Source organism: Ctenocephalides felis, unplaced genomic scaffold, assembly GCF_003426905.1.
Source record: "Ctenocephalides felis isolate EL2017-DRISC unplaced genomic scaffold, ASM342690v1 CF-g0.4_SCAFFOLD_00845, whole genome shotgun sequence".
NCBI classification, from domain to species: Eukaryota; Metazoa; Arthropoda; class Insecta; order Siphonaptera; family Pulicidae; genus Ctenocephalides; species Ctenocephalides felis.
The window spans coordinates 71,766,652-71,784,603 of NW_020536999.1; the positions used below are offsets into that span (position 1 = coordinate 71,766,652).

The following is a 17,952-nucleotide window of genomic DNA, read 5'->3' on the forward strand; positions in this document are numbered from 1 at the left end:
AATGTTCAGAAACCTTCAAAACGTCGAGAAATGAAAAAAATTCAATTTTGATTTTTAGCCCATTGCTATAACTACCCTACGGGAAGTTAATTATAACTAAAACATTCTATAAAATTAAGCCTTACTAAAATGATCTCTAAAACCTACACGTAAATATAAAAGAAAAGAATCCATAAAACATAACTCAAAAATGTAAATATATAAATAGGAAATAAATTGCTGTGTAATAAAAAAGCCGAAACGAATAAACCGCAATGAACATAAAATGAATGAATTATAATAAAAAGCAAAAAAAACTATAAATATTAAATATAAAAAGGGCCTTCTCGAGAGCAAGCTGTGATAAAAAGTAACTCACAATCAGTGTAGTAAAAAAAATCAGTGAAATCTCTCTTTCTTTAATGCGCCCTTTTAACAAATATACAAACACAACGAACAAGAATCGCCGTTTTGTAAAACTGACACAAAAATAACACTGACTTTATGCTTATTTATCTAAGACACTAACTTTTCTTAGTAACCAACATAAAACCATATGCTTATTTATCTATGCATAAAACATTTGAAAATACTTTTTCATCGGCTCACTAGCGCCAAATTTGCGACTACGAATGGACCCCTAATTAGCCCTTCTAAATGCGTATTTTGTTCTGAGATAGTAATTGTTTACGTTTTTAACCTTCTTGCCTTAAACTGATGTTTTAATATTAATTTTATATATGTCAAAATCATTATACAAATCAAAATTAATATAAATTGTAATATTTTCTATTTCCATACTATAATAATTTCATGACAACCCACTTTATTAAATATTTTCAATATATTTCAAACTGTTTGTTTAATTTGGCATTTCTTGTGAAAACATTACCTGAAAATTAAAAATATTACGAAATAGTAACGGTCTGTGTGATTCTATTTTCATATAATAATAAGAATCAATAAATTCATTATTCACTTAATTGTGTGATGTGCCAGTTGAAATGAAAAAGATTTTTTTTATGCTCACTGTGAAGGTAATATAATCATTAACCTGAGGATCATTAAGTTTTTAGTAGTTTTATCAGATTATTTTTAAACAATTTAAACTGATAAGAAAAATAAAATAAATCAAAACAAAATGCAATTGTACAAATGTCAAAAATGTAGACTGTTGCGTACCAAGTCGAAATCTTCTCATTATCAATTATTTTATTGTTTAGAATATAATTTTTGTGCTAACTCTTATAAAAGACGAGCTCATCGCTCCTGTCTGACCTCTTTATGAAAGGAATAGTTGTTTGTTTAGCATATTTTACATTCTGGCATAAGTGTATTTTATTAAAATAGACAATTTATAAACTTCATTGTGTTTTCTAACAATGTTATGTCTCATTTTGCTTATAATCAAATACATTTATGTTATATTAACACCTTAATTATTGATAAACATTAATGTGTATTCATAGATCTTTAAAAAGGACTCAACTTTTACAAAGTAACATTGTGTATATGCTGGTAAGTGAATCCATATTTATCATGTTAAAACATATAGTTATATAAAAGTTATACTTGTTATTATTTGTATGGAAGTATATAGACAAGTAATTTATTTATAAATTTATTCAGAATGTGGTTACAATGAGACGAAGGTATCATAAATTTATATATAAATATAAATTTATATTTTTATGATTTTGTATCATTATTAGAGCTTCCAATACTGAACTAATCTTTGAATTCTGGAATTCAATATTCGAAAAATAAAATACCAGCACTCCAGTATTAATATCGGTATTATTATTTAAACATACATGTTACTAATAAGTGATAATTTCTATTATCAATTTGGGCTGTTTAATTTTGAATTTTGGGCTGTTTAATTTTGTTTTAATTTAAATATTATTATTAAAAAAAAAATACATGTTAATGTATTCATGAAAATTGCTATTATCAATTTGGGCCGTTTGTTATGAACACTCGATTCGACATTATGGAGAAATTTCACATTTCTTTATTATGTTTATAGACCATTGGTACCGAATTAAATATAACTGAGTCACATGGGTGCATACTAATTTTTATATATTAGTATTCGGGTACCTAGAAAAGAGACTTCAACAATTTAAATTTTCTATGTAATATTTTTGACATTTATGAAATATAAAGCTCTTGTAAACCAACTATTTGAGATAAATCATTTTAATAGTCTATAAGTCACAAGCAGTAAATTTAATTACAGAAACTAATGTTTTGTATGATTCATAAATTTATAAATCTCATAAACACATGATAATTTTGAATTGAATTTGATTGTGCCAACAACATGTATATTTTTACTTATTTATCATGATTGTGCTATATTGCAATTTACAGCTTTTTCTAACTTTTATATTTATATAATATTTTAGATTTACAAATTCTTAAGAATGGTTAAATCAAAGAAGCAAGTATATTCAACAGTGACAATTGGGGATGAGAAAATGATATGCGACATTTGCAGAAGATCAGATGTGGATGAAACTCAACTCGGTCAAAAATGTTGTTATATGAATTATAAATTACATTATTTCTGTTTGGTAAGTTGACTAAATGGAATCAAGTTCATATATGACTAAATATATATATATATATATATATATATATATATATATATATATATTAACAAAGTCTAGTAATCGGGCACCGGGCAACCTCAATAAAAAACATGAATTTCTTTCAAAAATTTATTTAAAATTTTTCTATAGATATATATATATATATATATATATAGATTCTTCTATAATTCTTTGTTTGAATAAATTTTATTCGATTTGTAGTAGAGTCGGGTTAGAAAAGTCCATATTATGTTTCAAAGTATAAATATGGTACGCAAGCATAGTTTTAAATAGTCTCGGATTTTTTAATTGTTTTTATGTTGTTGTAAACGTTTAATTAAGTTCCGGCTTGTTTCTCCTATTTAAATTAAATTACAATCTAGACAATCTAGTCGATCGATATTAAAATGGGTTTTTGTTTTGGTAAAAATAGTACTAGTCGTTGTACTAATATTGTTTACAAGTCAGAGTCCAGATTTATAAAAAAGTTTCTTCCAAGGAACAAACAATTCTTCAATGTATGGTGAACATATTACACCTGAATGAGTTTCTGAGTCAGGTTAATAATATATATTGAATTGTCCTGGGCTGGTTGGTAGTGTATTTGGATGTATGTTCTGGATCACCAGTACGACCAGGAATTGTAATGATAGGCTGGGCCCGAGCGGTGAACAGTTGAATAGTTGTTGAAATATTATATTTGTGATGTGGACTCTCCAGAGTCCACTGATAGTGTGAAAGGCCTTTAGGACGAACAGCGATTGATAGTAATTTGTAAACACATTTCTTTCTTTGAATGATACTTTTATTATTCACTATTTTTACAATTAATATTTATTGATAACCTTTTGGTTATCATATCAGCAAAGACTACATTTTACTGAATACTATGTCTGGCTCCAAGCTTGACTCCAAGCTTGACTCAAAGCTTGACTGACTGTCTAACTTTTGTCTAACTCTTATATACTAATTTCTTGTTAACAACCTATTTACAAAATCCAACAGTAAGCACTTCCGATGTCCGCGTAACCTACATATAACTAGCAACGCGTTTTGTAATTATTAAACAAAATAATGATTCGAATTGTTATTACAGTTCAACCTCCCTCTTCAAAAGTTTTTCGTCCTCGGAAAACTATAAAAATTAAGAAGATTTTTTAAAAAAAATGAGTTCCATCTCTTCTTCCTTCGGCCCTTAAAAACTTTTGTCCTCAAAAGTGTCATTCCTGTTAGAATATGTTTACAAATATATATGCTCTAAAAAAAAATCTTATAATAATTTTATTTTTATCTCTACATTAATAAATCTTTAATAACATACATACAAAAAAAAAAAAAAATCAGCAGTTGAATGCAATTTAGATGGTCGCTGATTATGTAAAGGCATCACTGAAATTTAAAATGTTATTCCGGTAAAACAAAATATGCTTCGAACAACTTATCATAAATGATGCAAAATATTTTTTTTTTTTCAAAAACTTTTATATCAATAGAGCATAAAAATCATAATATGAAAAATGTCTTTAAAATCTGCAAGAAATTAATAATGGCGTAAAGAATCTTGCATTTGATAATTTAAATCATAAATAGTAATTAATGAAAATTTAAATTTACGTTGTATTGTTAATACTTGATATATTCGAAATTTGCTAGGTAATCAAAATTGGACAAATGCTGCTCTGAAATATGAGAATTCGCTTATGTCAACCAAACAAAATGACTTGCTTTGTTACTCATGTGTTTACACCTGGCGAAGTTTTATTTTCTTCCGGTATTTATAATAAAACAATTTTGGTGCTGTTCTGAATATAATGAAATCGGGAATGTTTCTCTTCTTTACATGTGTTTGCAATTTTCTGCTGCTTTGTAAATGTGCATATTTCTCCTTTGTGTTCAAATTCATTTTCTTACGGTTGAACATATCTGTAATAGTGGCTATATTTTCATTTATTGACAATTTTCGTTGTGAAGGTAATTTTCTTATCATATTAACTTTATATTCCCTGGTTCCTTGATTATTTTCTTCTATAATTTCATCATTAATTTTTCTTCTTTTAATATTTCTTTTCTTTTTCTTTTTCTTCTTTATTTTAATGGGAATGGTTTTCATATATTCTGGTCCTTCATCATTAAGTATTCTTATTTCTTCTTGTTCATTATTTATTTCTTTCATGTCGTAAACCTCATCTTGGGCTTGTTCCATATCTTGTGCCACATATATGTTCAGATCTTTTTCTTCTTCATATGAATTTGTTCCTATGGTTTGTTCCATATCTTCTGCCTCATATAGATCCTTTTCTTCTTCGTATGAATTTGTTGGTATGGTTTGTTCCATATCTTCTGCCTCATATAGATCCTTTTCTTCTTCGAATGAATTTCCAGCGATTGTCGTCAACTCTTCTATTTTGGTGTTGTGAGTCAAACTTTCTGCTTTGTATTCTTCTTGTTCTTCGGATTCTTCGGATTCTCTGGACTCTTCGGACTCTTCTTTAGTTGTTATGAATGCCTTGTATGTATCATCATATGTTTTTGTATATTTCAGATCCTTATTACTTTCGTAGTCCATTCTATCGTCATTTCCACCATTGTAGATTCTAAGTTTGTCATCTCTTTTCCTATTTGTAAGTTTTCGACATTGGTTAATGTGGTGTTCCCTTTTCTGTTGTGTTGTGTTGTGAGTCAAACTTTCTGCTTTGTATTCTTCTTGTTCTTCGGATTCTCTGGACTCTTCGGACTCTTCTTTAGTTGTTATGAATGCCTTGTATGTATCATCATATGTTTCTGTATATTTCAGATCCTTATTACTTTCGTAGTCCATTCTATCGTCATTTCCACCATTGTAGATTCTAAGTTTGTCACCTCTTTTCCTATTTGTAAGTTTTCGACATTGGTTAATGTGGTGTTCCCTTTTCTTGCAGTATCTGCAAGTGACGAATGGGTTGTATTTTTTATCAGATCTGATGTTTAAATAGTTTTCTTCTTTTGCAGCGATATTCTTTGCATCCTTCAAATTTTCCGATTTGGCTGGATAATAATAATTTTCAAGTCCAATGGTAGGCCTTTAACGAAAACTGCCAAAGCCAAGTCACAATATGATGGATACGCTATTTCATTATGTGTAAAATAGCATTCGTTGTTTATTAACGTAAGCAAACTCTCAACTTTCTCTGCAAATTCCTCAATCGATTCCCCATTTTTTCTTGTTGTTGTTGCAAGCTCGTGATGTAAATCAGAAATTGACCTTCTACCTTTAAATCGTTTAATTAGAATAGGTTTGATATTATCCCATAACTGATAATCAGCCCGTCTAATGCAATCAAAATCTGTTCCACTTAATTTACAAATAACAATTTTTGATATAAATTTGTATGTCTCAAAATCCACATCATCTAAAATAGAGCCTACAGTACTTAAAAATTTAAAGAGGTCATCTGAATTACCATTAAAATCGGGTATAGTGCTAATTGCTAACTGAATTCTAAATTTATTTATTTCTATACTATTATCTTTACCTTCTCTAGCTTCTGCAAAAATGGGTTCCATCTTGAGATATGATTAAGTTTTGATTTGCTTACTTGAATCCGATGAGATAGTTATGTCCAAGTTAGTCGTAGACTCGCGTTCGTTCTAAAGTTCTTCGGTAGGCGCCACCATCACTTAGTTTGTGCTGCGAATGATCATTCGGTTTATCGAGTTGTGGCAGCTATTGAACTCGATGTCTCCGTCAGAAAATTCTTCAGCGCTACGAGGGAAAAAACCGCTAAGCCACCATAAAGTGTCCTGATGGTTGGTGATGTCTTTGGATGTATGTTCTGGATCACCAGTACGACCAGGAATTGTAATGATAGGCTGGACCCGAGCGGTGAACAGTTGAATAGTTGTTGAAATATTATATTTGTGATGTGGACTCTCCAGAGCGATTGATAGTAATTTGTAAACACACTTCTTTCTTTGAATGATACTTTTATTATTCACTATTTTTACAATTAATATTCATTGATAACCTTTTGGTTATCATATCAGCAAAGACTACATTTTACTGAATACTATGTCTGGCTCCAAGCTTGACTCACGCTTGACTGACAGTCTAACTTTTGTCTAACTCTTATATACTAATTTCTTGTTTACAACCTATTTACAAAATCCAACAGTAAGCACTTCCGATGTCCGCGTAACCTACATATAACTAGCAACGCGTTTTGTAATTATTAAACAAAATAATGATTCGAATTGTTATTACAGTTCAATATATATATATATATATATATATATATATATATATATATATATATTAGGGTGGTCCTTAATATGGACATTTTCGAATTTTTTTGCTCCCAAGGGCTCAAATGGTTCCAAATTGGTAAAAAACAATTCTCTGAATGTTTTAGCTCTTTATATTAACGTTTAGATAAAGCGCAATTCAATCAAAGTTTTGTATGGAGATAGCATGAAAAAATTTTCAAAAATTTTACAGAGCGTCGAATTTTCAATAAAAAATGACACGAATTTTCACTTTTAATTCATTTGTCGCTATGCTATACCTAAAACATTTTTTTTTTAATTTTCAAAATTTTTTTCATGCTAGTTCCATACGAAGTTTGATTGAATTGCGCACTATCTAAAAGTTAATATTAAGACCTAAAACTTTCATAGAATTGTTTTTTAACAATTTGGAACCATTTGAGCCACTGGGAGCAAGGAAATTTGAAAATGTCCATATTAAGGACCACCCTAATATATATATATATATATATATATATATATAATAAAATTGGCAACTCCGCAGTACATAACGATTTACCTGACTCAGAGACTCATTCTGCTGTTTGGGTCATTCTGCTATATATATATAGGATTCGTCGTTGCGAAGATTGTTAACGCGTTGACTTTGTATGGACAGGGTCGGGCGTTCGAATGCCCGTTCTGGCAATCTGACATCGGGCAGCGCGATGTCTATTTTCTATTGAAAATATAGATATATTTATATTGGGTTTTTGTTTTGGTAAAAATAGTACTAGTCGTTGTACTAATATTGTTTACAATTCGGAGTCCAGATTTATAAAAAAGTTTTTTCCAAGGAACAAACAATTCTTCAATGTATGGTGAACATATTACACCAGAATGAGTCTCTGAGTCAGGTAAATCGTTATATACTGCGGAGTTGTCAATTTTATTCTATTAATAGAACTCCGCAGTACATAACGATTTACCTGACTGGATACAAAATTTTAAATTGATTACCGCTGAATGAAGGCTAAGATGCTAGCCGAAACGTATGGATTTTAAATAAATAAATTTCTAAAAAACTCTCATACTCTTTTTATTGATGTAACGCCCGACTTTTTAACTCAAACTAAAAATATATATCAACATCAAATTCAAGACTATTCAAATATATATATATATATATATATATATCTTATATATAAAAATGGAGCTCTCTTTCAAATGTCCGAATAAAACTCGAAAACGGCTGAATCGATTTGGCCAGTCTTAGTCTTGAAAAATTCGTGCCAATCCAGAGAAAGTCCAAAAGATGAGAAATTATTTCAAATCCGAGTAGAAACTTTTTACTTTTAATTTGAAAATTTTTGTAGAAGCGTAATCTAACTAAAGCAATGGAAGGTTGCTAATCCATGAAATGTCAAACGTTTTTGACAGATGATGTTCAATTACGTTCAATAGGATATTTTACGTGAATATTATTTAATTATAATTAAATTGTAGTAAGTAGCTTTGTTTATAGTTTTATTTATATATAAAAACGTTAGTAAACGGGCCGCAAGTGTTACTAGAAACTCAAAATATCAACTCTTTTGAAATGTTAATATAAAAATGCACTTTTTAGCATATTTTTCTCAAACACGGAGATCTGAAAGATCACATTTGTATAATTATATACTCATTGATATTTATAAAACATTTTCTAGGTTATATTATTTTTTATTTATGTTATTTAAAATTCAAAACCTAAATTTGGTATTGATCAAAGGGAAATTTTGCCGAATAACATTTTCCCAGTTATAATTTCGTAGAATTTATCGAGGAATAGATAGTAATATATGAAGGTCCGGGGTTAAAATGTTCCACCACCGAAGTGTCAAAAACCACAAAAGTTAAGCAGTGTTTAACAACAATATTTGAAAGTAGAGGAAAAAAGATGTATAGCCAGCTACAAACTTGATTTGAAAACGATAATCTTTGAAATGGGGGAGATAAACGGTAATCTTTGAAAATCCATAATAAAAGTATTTTTTTGCGTTGGTAGTTTTTTAGCATTAGTTAAAAATGTAATTATTTTGTATTATTAAAATAAAAATAAGATATTAAACCTATTTGCCACCTGGCTGTTCCAAGTTACCTTGCCTATTTGGTAAAAAGATAACAAATTTTTGAAATACAGCAAAAAAGCACATTTCTACAATGATGAAGTAGAAGACAGTTTACTGAACGTAGTCAGATAATTGTTCGTTTGATATGTCTTATTTGTTGTGATATAATTGTTATGGTTTTCACAATATAGTTTATATTTGCTCAAAGTCAAATTGGACCTTTGTGCCTCGCCCTGCTCTACATATATAGTTTTTATTAAATTTACTTTAATTCATCGAATGTAACTTGAAACTTTTCAAAAAGCAGGTCAAAGAAGAAATACTTAATTCATTTTTTATCTCTCCTCGCAAAAATTTGAAAATTTTGTGTAAGCTCAGTAGTATTATTTACAATTATACACAAAATCCAGAATCCAAAAAGAATCTGAAAAACTTGAAACGTAATTAATAAGCCGAAAGACCAAAAAAGACTCGGATTGGATTATATGATGTTTTCTATAGAAAGTGTATAAAACTTGCAGTTTGAATGTATTGACAAAATATAGACAAACTAATGCAGTTTATTGTTTTTATAATCATTGCTCATTGTATATATAGTATTCAAACAACACATCCTTATACACTTAAAGTATTAATATTTTTGATTCTCTAGAAATGGTTTAGAATATACCCTATTTAGCAAAACAACGTTTGCCGGGTCAGCTAGTATATATATATATATATATATATATATATGTTGAAAAATTATTATAATCTTTCTAGCTACTAACACAAAATACATATCAGACTGCTAAGCCAGACACTGGTATTTTTGGTTTTACTGCGAAAACTATTCAAGCTGCATATCGAAGAATATCACAAAAGGTAATATGTTAACAAGATTTAATATTTCAATTATACAATGCATTTGTATAAATCAAATTCCGAATAATCTGAATTAGGTTTTAGATCGTTGATTCTTTAAATTTGGAGAGAAATGAAAAATGATTTCTAGAAATACTGCAGACACATTTTTTGTTTAAAGTTACTTTTAACACTCTATACAGTTTTATAACTGTTAGTCTTATTGACATAACTGTTCACTTAGTAAGTTTTTGGTCCAGTAAATTCATAACAATGTTTTTTTTTCTTAAAATAGTTTCTTTATTACTTTCTGATATTTGATTCCAGAATTAGTTCTAATTGAAAACTTTGTATGTGAGAATTTCAAAACAAATCTGTTAATGCAATGTTGATATTATTGATACATTAATTAATTTTTAAAATTGAAGCTTGATTTTATTTTACGAGATAAATCAAAGTAACAAAAATATTATTTTTAACCATTTAGTTTTTAATTAATTAGTAACACATTATAGTTTTTTTTTTATAGATATGCCATTATTGTGGTGAGAAGAGGGCGAATATTAAATGCTATGATGAATATTGCATGATATTCTATCATCTGCCATGTGGAATTTTAAATGAATGTGTTACGCAATATTTTGAGACATTCAAGTAAGTTATTTAATTAGTAGAATTGACCTACAATTTATTTGAATTTAATAAACTCTTGTGGTTTACATTAAAGTAATGAGTAATAACTCTGAACAAGTTTTATGACGATTAATGCCTACATTTATTTCGTGATTTTTAATATCATTTGGAATGAAAAAGTCCCAGTGGTAGAAAATTATATTTAAATAGTGATATATAAACATATTTTTATTAAACATTATTTGGAATTTGATTTATTACTAGTTCCTTATTATCCATCTCATCTTTATTTTTAATCTTCATTTAAAAATTTAAGATGTCTCAGAGGAAATAGCTACTTACATGTAAATTTTAAACATATATTATTCATTCTATGTAAATGTTGCAATACAATACATATTCCAGTCCAAAATTGTTCTTTTACCTTTCAGCACCTACTGCCCTGATCATGCCCCAAAACAGATTGTTTCAAATGAAGACATGTTGTACTCTTTGGCTAATTCACGATTTGAAGACTGCTGTGGTATCTGTTATGATACATTAATTCCTGAAATTAATTATAAAACTTTGTGGCCACCTTGTTGTCGAAATGGGTTTTTTCATAGGAAATGCATTTTGGTAATTGTCATTATTATAATTAATATCAATTGCAATTGTTATCAATTATATTAACACTTTATTAATAGCAACACTTATATTAAAAATTTATCTTATGTCACCGACTATTATTTCATAATTAGTTGTGGAAGTAAAACAATAAAAATAAACTTTAATAAATTTTATTTACTATTTAGTTTTTATTTTTGGTATGATAATTAGTATAACAATCACTTATGTGTAATAGTACACAACAGCTGTTACAAATATATCTAGTTTTGGTAAGCAAAGTTTGACCATAATATAACGAGTTAACTCGTGACTTGTTAACATGTCAATATAAGGTTGTATAATGTGATGAAAAGTACTTTTTGTGGCATAATATTTAAACATTATAAATAATAAGTGTTAATTTAGAGATAATATATTTTTATCAACTTAAATACTACAATGAAGTTCAATATATTCTACTTATATTTGGATTTGATTATTTAAAATAAATTTCTTGTAATATATATTATATATTAAAACCGGTTTTAAGTATGAAAATTTGTTATCAATGATATAATTTTATTACTTTTTAGCAATTTGCCTTCTCTGCGGGTGAGTCGCATTTCAAATGCCCGCTTTGCAATGACAAAAATGTTTTTGTTGAAGAAATGCGAAGAATTGGAGTATATGTTCCAAAAAAGTAAGTTTTAAATCTTTAAATTTTTATGCAATCCATGAATGCTTTTTTATTTCATTCTTCTGATGTAACTCTGATATTGATAATATTTACCGCTGGTTTCAATTTATGCATTCAATAAAAATTTTGTTTATTTTTGCTCATAATATAAATTTACGGTTTTTTATTTGATTTGAATTATATTCAATTAAAGAATAATATTGAATAATATTATTGATATGAAATTTAAAATTTAGAAAGAAAGGATTTTTAGAAATTAACTTTCCTGACATTATTCAATGATTTCAATAATTTTTCTCAACCTAGAGATGCTTCATGGGAATTGGAGCCGGAAGCCTTCTATGATTTATATTTGAGATATGATAAGTGCGATGCTGAACCTTGTTTGTGTCCAGATGGTAGAAATCATAGAGGACGCGAAGATTCGTGAGTTTTCTTTAAATATTACAATAAAATTAGAATGATTGATACTTGTCTTATAACAAAAAAGTTCAAAAGTCATTACTAACTTTTTGATTATAATGTGATAATATTCAAACATTTGTTGATATCTTTGTTTCATGAAAATTTCATGTACATGATCGTCTTTTTGGTCTTTCACTTTGACATATATGTATGTAATTATTGGTATATGTGAGTATGTATATATACTCACATGAACATGCATACACACACACACACACACACACACACACACATATATATATATATATATATATATATATATAACAAATGTATTCTGAGTGGATAATAGATATTAATTTGGAAATATGAACAAACAACACTCTTCTTGCACTAATTTATTAAATAATAATTTTCACAAACGTTTCGAAAAAATTAGTGATGTGCCGACTCGAAAATTTCCTGATTCGAATGATTCGAATCAGAAAAAAACCTGATTCGAATCATGATTCGAATCAATTCGAATCAAGTTCATATATGAACAATTATAATTTAAGAGAAGAAATAATATCATCTTAATAATTTTATAAGTGAAATAATTAATTTAGTAAGCAATTAATTCCAAAAAGTGCAGAGATGAATACATTTATATTATATATATAATAATAAACTAGCTACAAATATAACTAATATTTCAAGTGAATTTACAGTAAAATATAACCAAACACTTCTCTATCACTAAAGCATATAAAACAATATTCTTAATCTTACGTTGAACGAATGCATGTGTATATTATTGATTGTTCAGATCTAATCTAAACAGGGGGCTGAATCTAACGTCTTACGAATGACTTAAAATTCAATCCACTACTGTAAAGATTGATATTATTTGATTTGTGTGAATTTGCCATTACTTGCATAATTAAAATATGATAATTTTGTATGTGTATAAAACTCGTTGTGTAGTTTATTTTGATAATAATTAAAATCTAAATCGCGTATTTATTATCTAAATGAGTTTTTGATATTTCATGAACAAATTTGCTCTCAGCGCTTAGTCAAAAATAAACAAACACTCAAGACCCATACGCACAGCATCTTGATAAGTCGATACGCTAAACACGGACACATGTTTCGAACTCAAGTCGGAATGATTCAGTTTGAGTCATATGAACTCGGATAAATTCATACCGACTTGAAGTCGGGATAAGTCGGTTTGAGTCATAGGAACTCGAATCAATTCATAACGACTTGAAGTCGGGATAAGTCGGTTTGAGTCATAGGAACTCGAATCAATTCATAACGACTTGAAGTCGGGATAAGTCGGTTTGAGTCATAGGAACTCGAATCAATTCATAACGACTTGAAGTCGGGATAAGTCGGTTTGAGTCATAGGAACTCGGATGAATTCATATCGACTTGAATGCGGTTAAAGTCATATAAATTGGAGTCGGGTGATACATTTAAGCGTATTAAAGGCGGGTGACTCGCATGATTTAATTCAAGATTTATTTTTTATATTTATTATTATTATTTTTTATATTTATTATTATTATTATTTATATTATTATAATATTGAATTAAATTAAAACATTTTTTTTATATTTATGAAAATTAATGTTCACACATGTTTTATCACAGTAAATATTTCGCGGCTTGATACGAGTTGATTCGAATCAAGTAAAATCTGATTCGAATCAAGTCGTTAAAGGCTTGATTCGAATGATTCGAATCACTTGATTCGACTTGGCACATCACTATTAAAAATGTATGTACATCTATATACATATTCATATACACAAACGTATACCCACAGTACAAAACGTCACATATACCAATACCTATATGCCTATAATATACATAATATGCATACATACACATAACCATATACACATCACACAGACATACACCTACCTATATATAAAAAACACTCACATATCCTCATATACATATCGCCATATTACACATAAACTTACACATATATACATACATACACATATATATATATATACATATATACATACACATATACATACATACATCTGCCCATACACTTATGTATGTGTATGTATATATGATGAGACAAACCTAGTCTCGAAAAGTTTGTGAAAATTATTATTTAATTAGTGCAAGAAGAGTGTTGTTTGTTCATATTTCCAAAATATATATATATATATATATATATATATATATATATATATATATAGAATAGAATAAAATAGAATAGAACTATATATAAAGAATAGAATAAAACTTTATTAAAATTCAATAGTTACAATTTAAGTCATTTACGATACATAATTATTCTAAAAATTTATTTCTAAAATAATAGGAATTATTTAGTAAATAATTTTTAACAGTATTTTAAAAGTGAATCTGGTTTTGCATCTCCACAGTAGTAGTTCCCAATGAAATTCTTAGCGATGATTTTTTTTTATTTGCATAGATTTATTGCCGATCAATTATCTCTTATGAGATATCTTTTTTTTTATTTTTTGACATTTTATTCAAGATTGTATGACCATTTTTTTTTCAATCTTTGAGTAGGAGATTCCTCGCTTAATTCTTTTAAATATTTGTTTTGGTGACTTGGTAATTTTTCGTGGTACCTTTGGCTCCTTTCTTTTATCATTTCATTAGTAATTTTAATTCTTAAGTCTTTATGCAGAGTGTCATTTGTAATATACCAGAGTGCGTTCACAATGCATCTTAACATTTTCGATTGCGCTCTTTGTATTATTTTTATATTTGAATTGCTTGCGCACGCCCACAGCTTAATTCCGTATGTCCAGATCGGGATAATTATTGTTTTATATAAAAGTAGTTTATTTTCATAACACATATTTGAATTTCTGCCAATTAGCCAATAATATTTGATCTTCTTTATTTCTTTGAGCGATGATTTAAGTTTAATTTTTGGACATATCACAGCATTTTTATTTCGCGTATTGTGGTCATGGACATCACTTCTCAATAAATGATTAGTTTTATCAGCATGCACCGCAATAGCTTGTTGCCAAATATAAATGTTTGTGACAGTCAAAATTTTGTATTTGCTGATTGGCTCTAGGGGTGAGACTCCTTCTATTGTTCTAACCGCCTTCTATTGTAGATCCATAACTTTAGGAGTATGTGCACTATGTCCCCAAGCTAATATTCCGTATGAAAGTACAGTATGGAACATAGCAAAGTAGGTTTCCCTGGCACATTCCTGGTTTATTATGGATCAAATTTTTCTAATGGCATAAATAGCTTTCGAGTACCTTGCACATAGCAATTCTATATGTCTGGCCCAGGTCAGAAAACTATCCATTGTTAGTCCCAAGTATTTAACTTCGCCGCCTTGAAGTTCAACATGTCTTCCACTAGCTGTAAAATTAATGGAAACTGAATAAAATTTTATTTTTATGCAGTACAATTTTATTGGCGAGGAACCAGCTATTCAGCCTGATTGTAAGGATTTTGCCCTTTTCGTTCATAATCTTTATGTCTTTGCTTGGAAAGCAATTATTTTGTCAGCACAAGCTGAAATTTTTTTGAATCATACAAATTGGATGCTTATTTCTCTCAAAAACTGGCATTTTTTGTATATTTAGCTCTGTATCTTCGAAATGGCTGGGCCTGCCTTTGCCAAAAACTAATAACCACTTCTCCCAATCATTACTAATTGAATATTTTTCAGATCATTCAAATCGGATGGTCTGTTCTATCAAAAACTTGATTTTTATTTTCTGCAATCTTTGCTCTTCATCTCCGTATCGGCTGGACCTGCCTTTGCCAAACATTAATCAGCACATCTCGCTATCAATAGGAATCGAATGTTTTTTAAACCATTCAAATCGGTTGATCCGTGCGCCCGAAAACGTGAACGAAAAAAAGCGGGAACACAAAACACACACACACATCCATTTTTTCTGAGGTATGCCAAAACGTTCAGAAACCTTCAAAACGTCGAGAAATGTAAAAATTTTCAATTTTGATTTTTGGACGATTACAATAGTTAATAAGTAAAAAGATATTTATGTTTTTCAAAAATGTATTGAAAACTATGATTTCGACACTATAAAAATATCATGACATGAAATATCGTTTCTATCTGAAACTCATGGCCTCTTTATATATATATATATATATATATATATATACAGTACAGGCCAAAAGTTTCCGGACACATAAAAAATCTCATTTTTTTAGTTTTTAGCTATATTTTTCATATAAAAATAATTTTATTCAAGTTAGTTTTGTACATTCTACGTAGTATTAATATTTAGTGACTGATTTGTAACCAATTTGTGAGAAATGACGGACTAATTAGCAATGAAAATGTTAAAATGTCACAGTCGATTTTCATGAATATGACCACCCTTTGCTTTGATCGCTGCAGCGCATATTTTTGGTAATCTTTTTAACAAGTTTTTGCAATGTTTGCGCAGGTATGTTCTTCCAGGACTCGTTAAGGCAATTCCACAGGGCAGCAAGGCTGGTTGGATGCAAATCCTTCACGCGGCATTTAAGCTCGTCACACAACAGCTCTATTGGATTAAGATCCGGCGATTGTGCAGGCCACTCAAAAAACCACTTCTGCGAGCAGTAAATAAACAAAAGAGATTGCAATTTGCCAAAACCCACTTAAATTGGACCATCAATCAATGGAAATCAGTTTTATGGACGGATGAGTCAAAATTCGAACTTTTCGGAAGTCATCGACGTAGGAAGGGTAATGAAAGACTCAATTCTAAGTGTATTTCGACAAAGGTGAACCACGGTGGTGGTTCAGTGATGGCTTGGGGTTGTTTTGGATTCAATGGAGTCGGATCGCTTGTCAAAATACATGGAACTTTAAAGAAAGAACAGTATCATAGCATACTTGAGCGCCACGCCATATTCCATCTGGTTTCAATTTAATTGGTCCAAAATTTATTTTTCAACAAGATAATGACCCTAAACACACTTCCCGACTCTGTGCCAATTATTTGAAGCGAAAACAAGATGAACAAATACTTCAAATAATCGATCTTAATCCAATAGAACTGTAGTGCATTTGTCTGACTGATTTGCATCCAAGCAGCCTCCCTGCCCTGTGGAATTGCCTTAGCGAGTCCTGGAAGAACATACCTGCGCAAACATTGCAAAAACTCGTCGAAAGATTACCAAAAATATGCGCTGCAGTGATCAAAACAAAGGGTGGTCATATTCAGCAAAATCGACTGCAGTGACATTTTAACATTTTCATTACTAATTAGTCTATTATTTCTCACAAATTGGTTACAAATCAGTTAAATATTAATACTACGTAGAATGTACAAAACCAACTTGAATAAAATTATTTTTATATGAAAAATATAGCTAAAAACTCACAAAATGAGATTTTTTTCAAGTGTCCGGAAACTTTTGGCCTGTACTGTATATATATATATATATATATATATATATATATATATATATATATATATATATATATATATATATATATATATATATATATATATATATATATATATATATATATATATATATAATTAATATGTATATATATATATATATATATATATATATATATATATATATATATATATATATATATATATATATTAAATGGCAGAGTCTTGGATTTGTGTATATTTTGTAGAGTTTCGAACAAGAATCCAAAAAGTAATAAAAAACAAAAAAACAGTTTTTTAATAAACTATTAATTTATTTATTAACTTCCCGTAGGGTAAGTTATTGTAATGGGCAGAAAATCGGAATTGAAAATTTTTACATTTCTCGACATTTTGAAGGTTTCTGAACATTTTGGCATACTTCAGAAAAAATGGATGTGTGTGTATGTGTATGTATGTATGGATACAAATTTTCGCCCACGTTTTCGGGCGTACGGATC

General features: G+C 28.7%; 1 protein-coding gene across 1 annotated transcript in view; it reads left to right on the top strand.

Annotated features, from left to right (window-relative positions):
- The first annotated feature begins 925 nt into the window (after positions 1 to 925).
- Positions 926 to 17,952, top strand: part of LOC113388280 (PHD finger protein 7-like) — a 40,412-nt gene continuing 23,385 nt past the window's right edge. Inside the window, exons 1-8 of the mRNA XM_026625680.1 lie at positions 926 to 1,016; positions 1,449 to 1,497; positions 2,391 to 2,558; positions 9,671 to 9,772; positions 10,281 to 10,405; positions 10,816 to 11,002; positions 11,566 to 11,672; positions 11,976 to 12,095. Coding sequence (XP_026481465.1) covers positions 1,492 to 1,497; positions 2,391 to 2,558; positions 9,671 to 9,772; positions 10,281 to 10,405; positions 10,816 to 11,002; positions 11,566 to 11,672; positions 11,976 to 12,095 — 815 coding nt within the window. The 5' untranslated portion in view covers positions 926 to 1,016; positions 1,449 to 1,491. The remainder of the gene's footprint in view (positions 1,017 to 1,448; positions 1,498 to 2,390; positions 2,559 to 9,670; positions 9,773 to 10,280; positions 10,406 to 10,815; positions 11,003 to 11,565; positions 11,673 to 11,975; positions 12,096 to 17,952) is intronic.